The following is an 18,584-nucleotide window of genomic DNA, read 5'->3' as shown; positions in this document are numbered from 1 at the left end:
GGAGGATAAGAGGATACCATATTTCTCAGTTGTAAGATACAGAGAAAGCAAACTGGAACTGGGCTGGGAACTTCTTCCCCATGGGCTAACTTTCAAAGTGCCAAAAGGTATAATGCAGGCTGCTAGGGGAGAAAAGACATCAATGGTCTTACCCAGCTGTGAACCCTATGAACTACAAAACCAAACTGCCAGGTGATATGTGTCCACCTATGCATTAGGGGTTTATATTTTGGTTCTTTGCTGATGACCATGGTTTCTTCTCTGGTAGCCCAGAAGTTTTTCTTAAGAAGTATTAACTGGAAAGCAGGCAGTATAAATTTTCCTCAGAGTTTTCAAGATATTTGACTCTTCCATTGGCCTGATCTATCCTAAATGAACTTTCATGCAGAATGCCATAAATAGAGCCTCTCCTGGGAAATAGTTCTTTCTATAAATTTCATCAACCGATTGAATTTGATGATTATGAGAGTGTTAATGCTGACTGTTGTTGGCCAATTTGTTTGGCATAATATAGGCTTGCCTAATATGCATGACCATATCATCAACTTGAACTTAGTGCTCTCCTACTGATCTATATCACTGATGTATAAATACATTTTGAATGAAAGCCTATTCTAATTTGGAGGCATGTTTCTTCCTTTTAAATGGGTGTCCATTTATAGTGAATTGAATGAGAGGATTGACATCCCAAATCAAAAAGTGGAAAAATCCCAAACTGGTCTCAGTGAAGGAAAAGCCATTCATCCAGAGGTGGTGGCATATTGTCTGAATTCCCAGCACTGGGAAGGTAGAGGCAGGAAGAGCAGGAGTTCAAAGTCGTCCTTGGCTACCTACCACGTTCAATGCCAGACTGAGTTACATGAGCTCCTGACCTAAAAGGGAGGGGTAGGAGACACAGCTCAATGATTAAGAGCACTTGCTGCTTTTGAGGAGAACCATAGTTCAGTTCCCAGCTCTCATGTCAGAGGGCTTATAACTGACTCGAACTTCTGCTCCAGGGGATCTGATACCTTCTCTTGCCTTTGTGGGCACCTAAAGAAGACTATGAATTAAAAGAAAAGCAAGGACTCAAGATTCTAGGAATTTCCAAGTAATGAGGGGTAACATTTGGTAGGAATGATAATACAAATGAGAGGACTGGACTGTTGTTGGAATGTATGGAAGTATAGCAGGCCGAGTCTCAGTGCTTGGCTCTGGGAGTACTGGAGTTGCAGATCTTTCAAAACCATAAGCCTGTAGCAGTACATGGTCTTATAAACAGACCCAGAAGTATTCATAATGCTGCATGGGAAGGGAATGGGTCCAGAACCTGAGCTTTACTTAACATGGAACTGTAAGAGAAAGGCTGGTGACAATGATGCAGTGCAGGGGAGGTGTATTGTTGTCTCTATCAGGTAAAATAAGCCTCAGATGTGAAAGCTTTCTCGCTACTCTGCAAATGATGAGGAACCATAGAATATTGACAGGCTCCACCCACCCGAGACCACCCAGATCAGCTGACCAGAAACACAGAATTGACAACGCTCGACTCTTTTTTTTTTTTTTTTTTTTTTTTTTTTTTTTTTTAGGTTTTTCGAGACAGGGTTTCTCTGTGCAGCTTTGCGCCTTTCCTGGATCTCGCTCTCTAGACCAGGCTGGCCTCGAACTCACAAAGATCCGCCTGCCTCTGCCTCCCAAGTGCTGGGATTAAAGGCGTGCGCTCGACTTTTAATAAACTTTATAGGAAAAAGAAGTTTATTTCAGTTGATGAACAAATACTAGTATGACCACTAGTGATACTTTTAGATGTTTGGCCCATGAGATAGATATTAAAATTTCCATTATTGTTACTTACCCCTCTCCATATTCCTCCTGTTCTAATTTCCCCTGTATCTTTTTATAACTTTATATTTTATTTCTCCTTTCATAGAAGCTGCCCCTCCCCATTCCTTACCTAACCTTTTGAAAAGTCATATAGCAACCTACTACTGTAGAAGATTCCTAAAGTATATACATATGTAAAAAGGAGTTTAACGGAGTTACCCTATAATGGGGGAGGACAGTACCCCAACCAGACATCATATGCTACCAAATAAACCCCAAGTAGTACCAGTAATGTGTTACAACTTTTTGAGTCATTGGTTGAAGGAGTCCCATAGACACCCCCCCCCCACACACACACACACCAAACATTGCAGGTGATTACCAATGCAATAGATTACCCTTCACAACCTAATGGTCAGATCCTATGGCTGAACATAAAAGATAGAGAAATTAAGCTGGTACTCTACTGGAAATTGAGTATTGACTAGCATTCATAGTGCTGGAAAGAGTTGTACATGTTACCAGAGGAGAAAAGTAATCATCAGTGCCACCACACTGTGAACACTGTGAGCTATAACAGCAACCTAGTACATTTGCCTAGCTATTTTCCTACCAATACAATAGTGGCATAAATGATAGGGGAATGGCCAATGCTTTTATTGGATTTAAGGGCCACTTTATGAGATACAATCTATACCTGACATAATGAGGCCAAGAATATGTAACTAGATAGTTCATAGACTATAGGGGGAGAGCCTAAGGTAAATAAGCATAGCAATAAAATGACTCCTAATAACATATTGCTATCCCCTTAGATCAGTGCCTCACTTAACCTTCATCTCAGAAGCATATTCTTGCACTAGATGGTAATTAACATAGAAACCCACAACTAGACAATGTACAGAGAGTGAAAGACTTTGGGGCACTCAGACCTAAATAGAATGTCTTTATCATACCCTCCCCTCAGGGCTTGAGGATCTATGAAGAAGCAGAAGCAGAGGTAGTAGGTGACATAAGGAAACAGCATTTTCAGATATAACAGGGTTGGGGCAGTATGAACACACAGAGACTATGACAGCATGTACAAGGCCTGTACAAGCTTGAGCCAGACAAATCCCAGCATGGGAAAGGAGGAAGTGGACACAAAGTTCTACCACTGGCCAAGAATCTAAGAAGCTCTTTGCAACTGATAGCTTCTGGGGGAGGGAAAATAGGTTTTCTTCAGTAGAGTGACACTGAGTGTATCAACCACTGTCAAGCACACTCCGGGCAGGCCTCATGCTCAGGCGTAGCCAACAAAAACAGACTCCATATGTTGTTGTGCTTTGTTTTGGTTTTGAGATTTATTTATTTTTACTTTATATGTATGATGGTCTTTCCTACATGTATAAATGTATGTGCCTGGTGTCCAGGAGATCAGATGATCTTGCCTACATGTGTATATGAATGTACTCGGTGTCCACGGAGGTCAGAATAAGGCACAGAATCAGTGAAACTGGAGTTACAGATGGCTATGGGCTGCCATGTGAGTGCTGGGTATTGAACCTGGGGTCTCTGCAAAAGTAGCCATAGCTCTTAATGGCTGAGCCACCTCTCTAGCCCCTGTTTCTTGTTTTGTTTTAAGAGAGAGAAAGAACATAAATTTGATTGAGTATGGAAGTAGGAGAGAATCTGGGAGGATTTGGGGAAGGGGAAAACATCATCAAAATATAATGTATGAAATTCTCAAAAAATAAATTTTTTTTTTTTTTTTTTTTGGTTTTTCGAGACAGGGTTTCTCTGTGTAGCTTTGCGCCTTTACCTGGGACTCACTTGGTAGCCCAGGCTGGCCTCGAACTCACAGAGATCCGCCTGGCTCTGCCTCCCGAGTGCTGGGATTAAAGGCGTGCGCCACCACCGCCCGGCAAAAAATAAATATTTTTAAAAAAACTAAAAAATGCTCTTATTAGTAGGAAGGATTAAACAAGAGTAAAAATGTTTGATGGACTGTGGCCTATCCAAGGCCCATAGTCCATATTGCAAAATAAATAGTTCGGAATAGGTTTCAGAACTTCATCTTTCAACTGGAGGAATAAAATAAGTAGGTTTATTTAGCACCAGTGATAGTAAGTACTTAGTAGAACTTAGTGGAACACTAGCTGCCACCACTACTATTGACCAACCATGGTTTCTATTTCAGCTCACTGCAATACTTTATGCCTTCTCAGAAATGTCACCAGAATCGCTTCAATTACAGTAAACAAAAAGTGACTAATTGAGCTCCTGCTTGCATTTTTAGAGTCAATGATCTTTCTGAGGCTTTTAGTAAGAAGCCTTAGAAGTCACATAAGAAATGCGGCAAGTTCACATAAATAGGATGAATACTTGCTCAATATTCATATTTAGATCTGGTCCTTTGCAGCCAGACTATGTATTATCTCCAAGTCTCTTGACAAGGATAGAACTACTCCCCTGTGTCATGTTGGCCCATGGTTAATCAAGAATTAAACTACATGTTGCCAGAAAGACCAGTGGATGTGTGCCCTGTTAGAGTGGGACTAGAGAAGCCTCAGAAATTGTACCTCTGGGAGTCAAGAGCAACTGGTAAGCTGAGAGTTAAGACCACACACACACACACACACACACACACACACACACACACACACACGCACGCACACACACTGATTGCAGAGCTGGCAAGATTTTAGAGATAATTAAAGCCAATGCCATCATTCTGCTGATAAGGTGAGGCTAAGGAAGGGGAAAGGTCTTGCTCAGGGTCATACAGCTGGTAGTGATTTTTGTTTTGTTTGTTTCCAAAAGTAATGTGAGCAATCTCTCTATACATCGATGGCCCTGCCTTCCTCTTTATGTAAGTACAATGTAGTGATCATGGTTAAATGTGTCTTTGACAGGGGAAAAGAAAGCTTTGAGAATTTTACAAGGTCTCCAACCTGTCACATAGATGGTAACTGTGATGGACTCAACCTGGACATCTGTCTGCTGAGAGTGAGCTCCTCAGTAACTGGGCTCAGTGTTAACTCATGACTTGAAGCAAACTTGTAATTTACTAGTTTAGGCAAATCATTTGACCCCTGTGAACCCATGCATCCCCATTTAAATTTAGATAAGATCCTGACCCCACACACAGAATTTGACAGTCAAATGAAGCAGAGTACAAACATACAGTATGTTGCATTTAATATGCATTTGATCAGTTTATTCTCTCAGCTGACATTTAATGGCCAACTAAAAGCTAGTGGTTCATCAATGAAGAAGAATGCCAACAACTCTGTGTTTCTGGTTCTGGAAATAGGAAAAGTAGGGTCTCCATGGAAGGAAGTAAACAATAAGCCAATAAAGTAAGAGATGACACTGTGTACAGAGGCAGGTTGTAAGGATCAGAAAGTGTGATGGTGTGACCACTGATACCTAGAAGTGGACTGATTCAGCTAAGGGTACCCAAAGGTAGTCTTGGAGAAAGTGCATTTGAAGAAAGGGCCAGACAGAGATTCCTGGGAGAGGATCACATTGGGAAGGAGGAATTTTTGGCATGGTCAGTCATCAGCCAAAAGTCAGTATTTCTAAACTGTCTCACTTGGAGGGTCATGAATGTGACAGTGCTGGGAACAGACACAAGTTCCATCTTGGGAATTTCAGACACAAACTTCTATGGAGTCTGAATTTCATCTGAAAGCCCAGGGTGTTCATTGAAGGTTTTATGAGGGGATGAGATTGTGATGTATTATATATGCTCATTGTCTTTCGTTCCTGATACATATGAAACCTTTTGGCATGATTGAAAGACCAGAACTCTCAGCCTCTCCACTGATTTTCCAAGTGAGGTTCTCACTAATGTTCCCATCTAACAAATTGCCAGATAATGGGATTCACATAGGTCCTGAGTTGATGACCACATGTAAGCCATGACTGATGTCATGTCTAGAAAGAGCATGAACCCTCACTACACCCCTGCATTTCCTTCTGCATAGGATTTGCAGCTTTTATAACAAATTATTAATAATAAGTAACCTTTTCCTGAGTTCAGTATAACCATACTAGCAAGCTGGGGAGCCCCCAATTTATAGTTAGTCAGAAGTATAGAGAAACTCGAGGCTTACAACTAAAGTTGGGGCAGCCTTATGAGACTGTTCCTTTACAGTGTGAAGTATGACCCTGACTCTGGGTAGTTAGTGCCAGAATTTAATTGTGTGACATGTGTTGATGTCCACAGAATTAGAAAATTAATTAGTATGAGGGCAGAGTGGATCTACACATTTAGTGTCAGAAATGTCATGGGTAAAAAACAACCCAGAGACAAAATTGAATTTACTTCATTTCATTCAATCAGCACGTGTTGATGGGTTGCAGAATCCAGCCCAGCACAGGTTTTAGTTCAGTAAATGAATCAAAGACCAGATCTGGACTGTGAATTGTGCACACTGGCAAAATAACAAACTGTGCAAGGCTGTGATATGCCTCAAATCTCTCACACAACTGCCCCGGCAAGGCTATAAGAGGTGTGCTGCTGGCAACCTTTTCAATTGAGAAAACACCCATAACGAAAGCAGAGTGTTTGCCGAGCATGGTCACAGAGCTAGTCCACGGAGAAGTCTAACTGTCAGCTCTGGAAGGCTGTTACAGCGTTGTTTTAATCACTACGTTGCATTCTCCTCTTTCTGACTGCCCATGACCACTGCACAACCCCGGAAGTGAAACCAAGAGACCGATTAAGAATGGTGCTCAGAGTCAGGTAGCGACGATCCAATAACACTGGGAGTAGGTGCTGTTACTTCCATTTTGTAGATGGGAAAACTGAGTTTATGTTTGCATATCCAGTAAGCAGCAGAATCAGCATCCAACCTAAGGCCATTCGCTTCTAATACGCAGTATTTTTCTATTAACTGCTCTGTTTCCTATAGAATTAGACATGTCCCAGGACTCCTCTCTTTTAGGTCCAAGAGACTAGTGTGATAGAGCTATATTTTAGTTAGACTTGAAAAGATTTTGTCTCATTTTAGTAGCCCTTTTACAATTGAAAAATAAAATGTAAACATGTGACACGTTTAATATACAGCACTTTTGGTTTTTACAACTTGAATTTAAGATGTAGTATAGACAGACTGACATATACCTGCTAAGTGCACAGTGCGATGAGTTTGAAAAGACGTGAACCCTCGTGTAATTGAACGTACATGAATGTGTGTGACAGACACAGAGTGTTCAGAATGGGCAATGGAATGCCAGTCTTCACATCATGGAGGATGACGAAGACATTTCCCAGTCTTTCATCTCTTCTTGCTTCTCAGCTGACATTGTTGTTCTCAGTGCCTTGGGGTGGGAGAGCACCAGCTGCAAGTCAAGAGATTCCCATGCCAAAAGTAAAAAACAATAACATAAATGAAAGAACAATTAGCCATTTCTTAATGCTTGTTAGAGGAAAATCATATTGCTAAATTTTCTGTTTTTCTATGGAGGGGTCATGTGCCCCAGCCCACACATTAGCACATGAACTTGTTGTTCCAGTAAAATGAGTCAGAGTTTCTCAAGAAGGCAGATTCATGTATTTCAGAACTATGTGTCAACATCTTTAGAGAAAGGTACAGTCCCCTGTAATATTAAAGTTTCTCTCCCTCCCTCCCTCCCCGCCTCCTCCTCCTTCTTCTTCTTCTCTCTCTCTCTCTCTCTCTCTCTCTCTCTCTCTCTCTCTCTCTCTCTCTCTCTCTCTCTCTCTCTCTCTCTCTCTCATACACACACACACACACACACACACACACACACACACGCACACACACACGCACACACGCTCACAGGCATGCGTGTGTGCAATACGTGCACATGTACACTCAAAGTGATCACACAGTTAATAAATAGAAGTGGACTCAAAATCTAGAGGACTCAAAAATCAGGTGTTATTCTTTACAAGGAGGATGGTAGCACTGTGGGCAGAGTGTGGAGCCAGCAATGGCCTGGAGTCAGAACTGAGCTTAAATTCTGGGCTTCTCTACAAACTGGCTGCATGTCCTTCTGTACATCATTCATTTTCTTTCCATCCCCCACGCTCCATTCAGTCCTGTCATTCATAAAAGTAAGGGCAGGTGATAATATCTATATTAGAACATTTCAAGGAAGGAATAAAAGGTCATGTGTGTAAAGTGGATGGCATGGTTCCCAGCCCAGAGTAAGCACCTGGGAAAGGGTGGCTTGAAGTTGGCAGCTGAGGCTGTGCACACCAGACTTTTGGATCAATCATGAGAAATTTGCACATGTACCTCAGTGTGTGAACATCTGTGCAAAAGGATAGTTTATTGTGCTTGTAGATTATTTTGTAAAACAAGGTATAGCTGAAATAAAAATATTTTGAAATATGTGTGCCTATGCAATGTCTAAAGGTCTGCTTTCTATGGCTGGTGTATTTTTAATAATTTTTAAACATTTTTATGATTTTTTTTTTTGCTTGTTGGGACCAAAGCTCCCTGTACAGCCTAGGCTAGACTTGACATTTTGATTCTCTTGTCTCAATCTCCTGAGTGCTGGGATAACAAGCATGCTCCACCACACACAGATAAAATTTCTATAAATATTTAAGATGTATGTATGTATATGTGGTGTGCATGCATATGTTTTCATGTTTGAATGTGTGGGGTTGCCCATTATATACATGAATGTGTGTTTGGAAGCCCAAGGTTGCCATCAGGAGTCTTCCTTGATCCCTCTTCATTGTATTCACTGAACCAGAGATTGCCCACTTGCTCCAGGGATCCCCATGACTGTCTCCCATGCACTGGTTTATAGACTGGCTGCCATATTGACCTGGCAGATACATAGATGCTAGGAATCTGAACTCTGGTTCTCTTGGTAGCATGGCAAGCACTTTGGTCACTGGGCCATCTCTCAGCCCTTTTATTTTTGATGACTTCTAAAAGATTTTATATGTGCCAGTATGCATATCTGAAACAATTTTCTTGATAATTTTGATTTTTTTTCCTGAGGTCTTACTTTATCAGACTAGGTAGTCATTATTTTTTAACTGTATAATACATAATAAATATATCACCATTTTCCTTTTTGCTTGAATCTGAGCTATTACCATTTCCTACTGTCCATTGACTGAGTCTTTTTCAGACATTTGCCCTTTTTTAAAAAAAAAAAAAAAGATTAGTGTAAATCACAGTTAGGTCCTAGCTGTAAATCTAGTAACATGAGACATTTAAATGGCAGCACTTAGCAAATTCTGAATGTAGTGAACATCCAGGCAAGCACCATGTGGCTATCTTGGTGCTGGAGGAAACTTGCATGCAGCCTATGGGACTCGTGGCCTGACCTATTGCTGAGCTGTTGCACCTAATGCAGTCTACGTATTAAGTACAGGAAAAACTTAATTTGTTTAGAGTAAAAATCATGCAGATGGCACTTGCAGTATTTTCCTCCAGAATCCTACTGGACCACCCAGTCCTTTCTGAGTGTAGATGTGTCTCTCAGCAAACACTGGCTTTGATGACCTTATAATGTCTGTTGTGATAGGCATCAACTTTTCATTCACAGACATTAACCAAGCAGTGATGGGTGCTGGGATTATGTTCAGTCTTAGCCCCAGTGTCGTTCTCCCTGCCTCCTGGAGGCTAGTTCCCACCAACACCAGGTCTTGATTTATTCTTTGCTCTGTAATGTAATTTTAGGCAGTTCTAGGCTTTGTCTGCTGCTCTGTGCTGAGATCTAGACTACCTGGCGCTCTTTCCCAAGTTGTTAGGCCACGGTTCTCAAAAGCAGAGGAAGTAGAACTCTCCTGATGCCCAGATTGTGACCATCAGTATATGCCACTCCTGTGCTGAGTAACTCCTTTCCTGTGGCCTCACTTCCAACATCCCACCCAACAGTGCTCTACGGTTAACCCAGGGCACATGACAACCAAGTGTTTCCTCTGCCCACCCAGAGGCCTGGCTACTGCCAGGACTGCCTCCAGAGAAGCAGGAGCAGAGTGCTGACTGGTATCTCAGCCTTGACACACCAGGGAAGGGTCAAGTCCATGAATGAGGCCTTTCATGGCTGGCCACAGGGACCCCATTTTTTTCCCTACAGAAGCCCTGCACTTGCTTTCAGAAGTGACAATCAAATGTGAACTTTCATGGTTTATTTATAGCTCTGCGTTAGAGAGATAGAGAAAAGAAGTGATTAAAATGCTATTTTATGAAATATTTTGTTTTTAAAAAGCGTTCATTGTGTGGGCAAAAAGGCACAAGAAAAGCCGCTCTATTCATTGTGCTGTCTAGACTCTCAAAGAGGATAGATAGCGTGCTGCAAGCTGAGATTGTCCGGCCCATCCATGCTGACAGAAAGTATGAATTTAGAGCCCAACTTCAAATAAGTCCCTGTGAACAGAAATATATTGTGGGGGTGACTATATTTAGCACGTGTCAGCATTTCCATAATGAATTCATATTGTTGTACTGTAGTGATTCCCAGATTTACCACAGGCAGAAGATTCATGCGGTTTCACTTTTGTGGTAATTATCTGGAGAAATGGGGACTCTCAGCAGTGCTGTTTCTGATGACAGCACCGCCGCTCTGCACAGTCTCCGCACTGTGTCTGGTACCCATAATGCAACCAGCCTTCCAGGAGATGAAGGTGAGCCTGAGCCATCTTGACTACCTGTGTGTGACCATAACGTAAAACAGAGTAATGCAGACTATTGTGATTTGCCTACAACAGTAAAACCAATATAGGGTACTGTGGAAAAAAAAAAAAAATCTGACTAGAGGAAAATAATGACCCATTCTCTTGAACTTGGTAATAGTTTAATGCATTTTCATCTGACCTTTATAAAGTTTGCATATATAATTTGTATTTAGCAAGCTATATGAAACAAAAGCTTGTATAGAGCACTTCACACAATTCTTTCCCTTCCCTCCCTCCCTCCCTCCCTCCCGCCCTCCCTGCCTTCTTCCTTTTTTTCCTCTGAGAGAGGTTCTCCCCATGTTGGGTTAGCCTCAGATTCCTGGGCATGAACAACCTGCACTCCTTTACCCCACCCCCACCCCACCCCCGCTGCCCCAAGCAGCGGGGCTGCAGGTGCCTTCCATGGCAGCCCTTCCATTCACAAACTTCTGGAGACCAATTTCAGTTTTCACTCCCAATTTCCCTTCCCATTGTGGAAGGGAGCTCATTTTCCTGGTTAAGAATTATGATAGTTACCTCAACACAAAGTGACATGGTGATACAAGTTTTATGAACCTTGAGGTTGGGGTACCCAGCCAAAATTCAGGAACTCATATCAAGGAATATGTAGCAGTAGCTGTAAGCCATTTCCCAGTTTCTGCAGCTGGGGTGTGCCACACATAACAGGGTTCTTCAATCACTTTCTTTTCCATTATTTCTCCTGTTCTTGTGAGGTAGTTGGGGGGCGCAGATAGCACTGTTATAAATAAGAATCAGGTTCCTTAGGTATGAGTGGCTAGTTCTTGGTCTTATAAGACACGATTGTAGATTTTTCTGGAGACCCATAAGGTTCTCTTATAGATGTTTCTGGAGACCCATACGGTATGGTTGTGGATGTTTCTGGAGACCCATAAGGCACTGTTGTGGATGTTTCTGGAAACCCATAAGACTCTGCTGTAGATGTTTCTGGAGACCCATAAGGCACTGTTGTTGATGTTTCTAGAGACCCTCTGTCTCTGAAAACTTCACCTACAGTACGAGGTGTTAATTCTGTGTCCTAGCAGAATGCCAACTCTTAATTCCTTAGAAATCTGACAGTTCATTCTTGTGTCCTTAGCTGGCCACACTGGACAGAAACTAAGCCCACCCATGGCAGCTTCTCATAAAGTCTGTTAGAAGTGACCGTGCCTTTGGGAGCCTGAACAACATGAGTGGTCCTCTCTTCCCTACACAGAATCTGACACCAGCCTGCTTGACCCTTCCCAACATGAGTCACTTCTACTCTACTCCATGCCATAGGTTCAGTGCCAGGCACCTGGTGAAGCCCTGTTGGCTTGACTTGTGAAGGGAGGCCTCCCTCGTAACTCACTCTGGAAGGAGTTCTGATCACAGTAAACTAGCCTCGTAGAAGCCCATCTCTGTTTGACCTTCCATGTGGGTGAAAGGCGTAGAGACGACTGATGGGTTCTTAGCCACCCTTTACACAAACTTCCCAAGGTGGGCTATTTCCAGCTCACTCTGGTATCATATATCTGTCATCTTGGATCTCAGCAGAAACTCCTACTTTAACAGTTTGTCCCACATATCCTTAAGTTCATTCACTCTGTCGGCATTCCTGCATGCATGTGATATGCCAGATGCTGAGTTTGGCAGTGAAAATAATTTTAACAATTCCTTCCTGAAGGAACTCACAGACTAGTTGGGAGAGTGATATGTTAGCAAAAAAGTATGGCACCATGTCATAAATACTGGATAGACGGAAGAATGAGTGCAGCAAATAATTCAGTCCAGGGGGCATGCAGGCAGCTGGGATGAGTCAACAAAATTCTCAGGCTGGGTACCTGACCTAAGTTTTAAGTTTTAAGTAGGCCCTTTCTCAGAAACAAAATACCCCCTTTTTATATCCTTGAAATCTCCATTGTGAATACTTGTTTCTCAGGAACTTATTTTGAAAAGAAGCAGAGGTAGTGTAAAGAAAAGAACAGAGAATTCCCTGGTGTCTGTCATTGGCTGCACATCTGTTACTATGGGAAAGAAAATAACATAAGTACCTTCGATAAGCTTCTTGGATCCCACCCATGAAGGCAATCCTGGAATGTTGTCTCAGGCCTCTGAAGAAGCACAGCCAACAAGGCCAGGAGGGGCACACCCTGGGAGCATTTCCCAGCGTGGGGGAGGTAACAGGGGCAGGGCAGGGTCTTCTCAGGGGCACAACAGAGGGAAAGGCAAACCTGAACCAGGTTGAATAGGAAAGTGGATGATGGGATTGCTAAAACCATCTCACAAATCAGAATTCAGTCTGTGAAGGAAAATGTCCTGACATAATCAGAGATGTGCAGGGCTCTTAAGACATCCTGGAGCAGAGCAGCACATCAGGAAGATGCGTTTGCTTGCCTACCCTTCACAGAATGCCTGCAAACAGCCGCCCTTTGGGTTCTCTCTAGCTTCCTGGTCAATAACTTTTCAGTCATTTTAAGATCTTGCCTTTTGTTAATGCTGCCATTTCTCTCTGCCATCAGTATGCTTGCTGGGACAGCACATCTTATCTCACCAGTATGCCTACTCATCCAGGGCTGGGAGAGCAGAGTGCTGGTTCAGAACAGCCATGCTGTCCTTGGGGAAGAATCATAAGAGCTACTTAGCTGGAGTGGAAATCATGAGTTAGCAAAAGAAGAAAGCTGTGTCTGGTTTCCTAACCTTTGAATGGTCATTGAAACGAGCCTAGCAAAGCACTTGTCATACTGTCTTTGGATCCTAGCAAATGTCTTTTCCACTCTGTAGTAAACTCCTTGAGAAAAGGTCCATATCACCTATTTTTTTGTTGTCCTTCTGGAAAAGTGGTTCTCTGTGCTTTATGAATATTTTAGGTGCTAGGATTCAGCAGGTTACAGGCAAAGCCCCTGCTCTGGTGTAGCATACTTTTTGATTAGAGCATGCTAGAAGGCAATTAAGTATGCCAGGGAATTACTCAGTATGTTGGCAATGATGGTTGGGGAACACTTGGATATGCACTTAAGATACATAGAGGCTCCGGTACACCATACAGCAGGAAGGCTTTGAAACCCTGTTTCTGTTTTACTTTCCTGGTTTCTGTAGTTATTATAGGCTGTGTACTTACGTTTAAAGATTTGAAGCTAGGAGTGTCCAGTGAGAGAGAACGTGGGACCTTTGTCTTTCTGGGTCTTGGTTACCCCACTCAGTATGATGTGTTTTAGTTCCATCCGTTTACCTGCAAAGTGCATGACTTCCTTTTTCTTAACTCAACGTTATTTGTTGTTTCCATTTACCAGGAGGCGATGGCAAGAATGAGCCAAGTGGGGAAAATTGTGTTCCCGAGACAGGAGGATAAAAAGTAAGTTTGTATTTCTGTCTAAAGCTGCTAGAGGATGAGAGCATGACAAGAGGTGCAGCTGTTGAGCTGAGATGGACCCTGGATCTGGGAGGGATCAACCCTTGCACTCTTTTTTCTTAGAGGTTGAAAGACAGTCCTCCCAAGAAGAGAACTTTGGTTTACCAAGATCCAGAGCTGGACTGTCCACAACTGTGTCCCATGCAGCTTCCAAACTCTCAGACCAATAAAGTATGGGGATCTTTCATATTCCCATCAAAGGACCAGGTGGCATTCTCCTACCCTTTGTATTGCTTCGCATTGAAGGCTAGAAATGTTCCGTGTTTAAATACAGGTCAACAAAATATTTATTTATCTATTTATTGAGTCCCTGCTATATTCAAAGCATTTGCTGAGCTCTCAGCAGGCTGCAGAGAACAATGAGACACTACCTGATTTGTTCACAAAGATGATTTCAAATCACATGAATAAACCCTTCCATAGAAAAACCAGCACGTGATATTATAACCCAAAGAGGAAAGAGCAGGGACCCAACAGGGATAAAAGAAAGCTTTTGAGAGAAGATTGAGTTTCAACTGACTTTAAACCTTTAAAAGAAATTTCCAGACAGGCCAAGGCAGAAAAGCACAGTCTTGGTAGAAGAAATAACATATGCAGAGGGCCAGCTTTTATACTGAGATCACTATACACAACTCAGAATTTCAAAACACAAAGAAGTGATGAGGAAGTGAGGCAGGAGGAGGCCATCTCGTAAAGCCCCTCAAAGACATTCTTGGGGTCAGAACTGAATTTTAAGCAACGATGAGACCTGCACAAGGGGCGATTTTGAAAAGTTCACTCATACAGGATCAGTTCTAGAAAACTAAGTCAGGAGGCTACATCGGAGGCTTTTGGAGCAGCCAGTGTTAACAATCAGGATCACTATGAAGTCACTTGTAATGAGTCTGAGGATGAAGGGACAGGAAATGGAGGAAAGCACTTGAGGTTAAGACCTAAAGAGAAATCTTACCATGTCACTGAGCTGAAGAACAAAGATCCGTAATTGAGAGTTTGAAATGCCCACCAAAAGAGCAATCCCGTTTCATTTTCTCCTGTATCAGAACAGAGTCAGGCTGCTAAAGCCTCTGCAATGTAAGCCCCTCTGACTGCCTAGCTCAAAGGAGCAGGATTGGTATGGAGAATTCAACCTCGGAACCCAGAGACTCCCCTCCCAGTGACTGGGGAAGCTGAGGAGTGTCCGCCTGAGGGCGCTTCGAATAGCCCTTGTTTGTTTGAAATTAGAAACAGATTGTGCCTCTCCCTCTCTTTCGTGACCCTCTCAAGACTTTTCAGGGAAGTGTTTTTAAGTTCTTTCAGTAAAAACCATGTTTTTCTGTTGAAAAGACTCTGGCGCCTTGATGGCAGCGGGCAGGGCTTCGGTGAAGCGGCCGCGCAGTGCTGTACCGCCATCTGCAGGCAGCATAAAGATTGCAACCAGAAAGCCTGCGTCCATTTCCTCTTCCTGTTCTTTGACTTCAAATCTCATTAACTTTATGGGATGCTTTCTTGGTCCTGAGCCACACAAAAGCAATTGCTCAAGAGGAGGAGAATTTAGAAGATAATTCAGCAGGCAGGCTGTATGTGAACTTGATGTCTAATTAAATAACTGAAGTTCAATAAGCAAATTTTTAGAATGACTCCAAATTATTCAGCCTTAAAAGGGTGAGTCTTAGGGTTTATGTTAAGTGACGAAGACAATTTCAAGAAGACAAATGGCAAAGAATAAATGAAGCCAGGGAATTAGTTTCAGTAAAGTTGTTACCCTTAAAAACCTTCAAGTTTGTGGGAAGGGCTGCTGGCCAAAGCTCATCTCTAAGAAATTTAAGATTACAAAGTTAGAAAACTATCTCATCCCCAGAAGAGTGGGATTGAGCCCTACATTGTCATAGCATAGCATTAGAAGCAGAAAACTGTTTCTAAAAAACATTCTATAATTGACAGTTGAATGCTCTAGAGTGGGACTTAGCAGTATCTCACAGTCCTAGATTGGGTAAAATATTAGAATATGAATGATTTCAAATCAGTAACTAGTACATCATTTAGTGCGAGTAAGACATTGTTCTTATACTTTTCATATTGCTCAATCCTCAAAATACTTCTGCACTATATCCTGTAAACATACATGAAGATGAGGAAACTTATGCACAAATGGGTTATGTACCATGTTCAAGGTTACACAGGTAGACATGGGCTGTGCTGGGATTCAAATCCTGGCCTCAAATCCCCTTCTTAGCTGTGGGTTTGACCCCACCACAGCTTCTATATTACCAGAATGCCTGAGGGAGAAATGTAGAACAAGTACAAATTTCTGTGTACGCGCTCCTCCACCCCAGTTTACAATCATAAACATCCTTTATAAGGAGTCTTCTTCGGAGCACCCCAGAGTCTAACAGATCATGTTGAAGTGGATTCATCCACCCCATGTCAGCACCCCTAGCAAAGAGAGGAAGGACAGAGTTTTGAGACTTTAAGTATGATATGTCCATACCTTTTTTATCCTTTCAGGATCATGATGCCTAAGCAGCTCAGGTCTGATTCATAGCCAACAATAGTTCTAACAGGTCTCACCTGAAGAGTCAGGTGGAGTCAGCAGGTTAGCAAGGCCACTACCAGACACCTGAGGGAGGGCCAGGTACAGGAAGACAGTGGTCACATTTCCAGGAGGTTTACTCCTGGATAAGACTGTCTGCCAAAGACACTGACATGTGGAAGTTGCAAGAGGGATTCAAATGCTCATTCTTGCATCAGGCCAGGCTGTGGTTTCCACCTGTGGCTAGTTACACGAGAAATATTGATTTAAGCTTGGGATCAGAAGGGAGCTGTGCTGAGCCTAAGGCTTTCAGTATGAGCAAGTAGAAGCTCAGAAATCAGCCCCTTCTAAGTATCATCCCAGCTCTGTTGCTCTTTAACCAAACCACTGCAGATATGCATTTCTGATTAAAAAAAAAATGCCTACATCTCAAACACGTAGCAAGTGGAACCTCATGCCATTTACACATTATAAATATGAAGCACACGAGCCCACTGTGCAGGGTGCTGCACACACTCAAAACTTGGGAGGTTTCAGCCTGACCGTGAGAGATAACATTCCCATCCTTCGAAATAAGAGGGGAAGCCATATGATAGTTTCATTTTGAGAATGTTTAGTATGTTTCTTTTTGTACCCTACAGATATTATGACAAGAAATATCAAGTATTTCTGAAGATGGTGGAGCACCAGAGGGAGTATTCGGCAATCATGAATGGAAACTGAACAGCATTTGTGGGTGCCAACCCATAAAGACTCTGTGCCATTTGTCAGGAGTCTCTGTGTTTTCATTCTATAGTCCATGCCCTGTGGGTGTCATTTTGGCATGGCTGTCTTACCTTCTAATAAAAACTTTGACACGCACAAGCATAGCTGGAGTTGCTCATGTCTGTGTCCAGACACTCAAGTTACTTACTTGGCAGTTTCTAAGGTGCTTCCCTGGTAGCAGAAGCTTCATAAAGGATTACGAGATCTCAGATCAGACCTTGGAGAATCATTTGCCCAGTGGAGAGTTGTTCATTTTTTCCATGTCAGCTATTAAACCAGATTTACACTGCTTATAGAATAACCCGATGCTTATTCTGTGCTCTATGTTACGTCTGCTCCTTGTACACTTTAGGGTCAGATACCACATTTAACTGCAGAATCATCATTTTGCAACCATCATATTAAACATAGGGATGGAGAGGAATTGTTCATAGATCCTGGAGGAAACTTTGATGAGTAACAGAATGTATAAATGTTCTTAAAAATGCTACTTTACAGATGATTGATTGCAAGAATAAAAAAAAAGAATGCCAAGCATACAAACAAACAGAGCACCACACACTACCTCTGCTGACTTCAGATGGCCAAATGTGCACCATGTGCTTCCAGATGCAGTAGTCCGACAAAGGAACAGCATCACTCTTGCTGGGAATGCACAGTCCAAATTTAATAGTTAGGAAACCAGACAAACCTCAAATGAGGCACATTCCATTTCCATGGGCTTTATTATTCAAAACTGTCTAACATGAAGACAACGACTAAGAAAAGTTTCTAGCCAGATCCCACCTCAAAAAGGTTCCACAGCCTCACAAAACAGTGCCACCATATGGGGACCGAGTGTTTACAAACATAGGGATATTTGACACCCAAACTTCAACCACAAAACTTAACTGTGATTCCATACCCATAATTTACCTAATGCCAATTCTAGAGTTGCCATGGCTCAGGTGGGTTTGGATGAAGGACACACTGACAACGGCACCCGGAGAGCAGTTCAGTGCTGTCTCGAGTCATTCTTTGGAGTGGTTGTTGGGTTTCAGGCATTGTACTAAAAACAGGAGTACAGGATAAATAGAACATGGTCTCTGCCCTCAGAGAATTCCATGTCTCTTGAGATATGGACAGAAATATGAATCACAGTACATCACATTAGTACTGCAATACTGCAGTCCGAAAACGAGGCAGGAGAAGGGGGTTACAAGTGGCATGAAAAGCATCAGAAGCTGGAGTGCTTCGGGATCCTCGCCCTGGACTTCTTTCTTTCTTAGAAACTATGTGACTTGGAAACATTTCTTAACCCTTGTAAGTGTCTATTTTAATAGTGCTTACCTCATTCCTATAATGGAGTAGTGCTGATTGGTCTTTGACAACGTGAAGCAGACCTAGACATACCTGGGAAGAGGAAACCTTAGTTGGGGAAATGCCTCTATCAGATGGGCCTGTCAGGGCAAGTCTTTGGGGTA

General features: G+C 42.4%; 1 protein-coding gene across 13 annotated transcripts in view; it reads left to right on the top strand.

Moving 5' to 3' along the window:
• The window catches only part of Fggy (FGGY carbohydrate kinase domain containing), a 420,639-nt gene extending 403,414 nt beyond the window's left edge, over nt 1-17,225 (top strand). For 11 of the 13 annotated variants that reach the window (XM_052715209.1, XM_052715202.1, XM_052715201.1 and 8 more), the window contains 2 exons: nt 13,729-13,790; nt 16,998-17,225. In XM_052715209.1, coding sequence (XP_052571169.1) covers nt 13,729-13,790; nt 16,998-17,079 — 144 coding nt within the window. In that variant the 3' untranslated portion in view covers nt 17,080-17,225. The remainder of the gene's footprint in view (nt 1-13,728; nt 13,791-16,997) is intronic. The other 2 variants (XM_052715206.1, XM_052715205.1) reach the window with 1 other exon arrangement.
• The last annotated feature ends 1,359 nt before the right edge of the window (nt 17,226-18,584 follow it).

The sequence above is a fragment of the Peromyscus californicus genome, unplaced genomic scaffold (genome assembly GCF_007827085.1).
Source record: "Peromyscus californicus insignis strain IS unplaced genomic scaffold, ASM782708v3 Scaffold_5__1_contigs__length_169319896, whole genome shotgun sequence".
NCBI lineage: Eukaryota > Metazoa > Chordata > Mammalia > Rodentia > Cricetidae > Peromyscus > Peromyscus californicus.
Note: the sequence above shows the minus strand (reverse complement) of the source record. Positions and strands in the feature narration are given on the sequence as shown.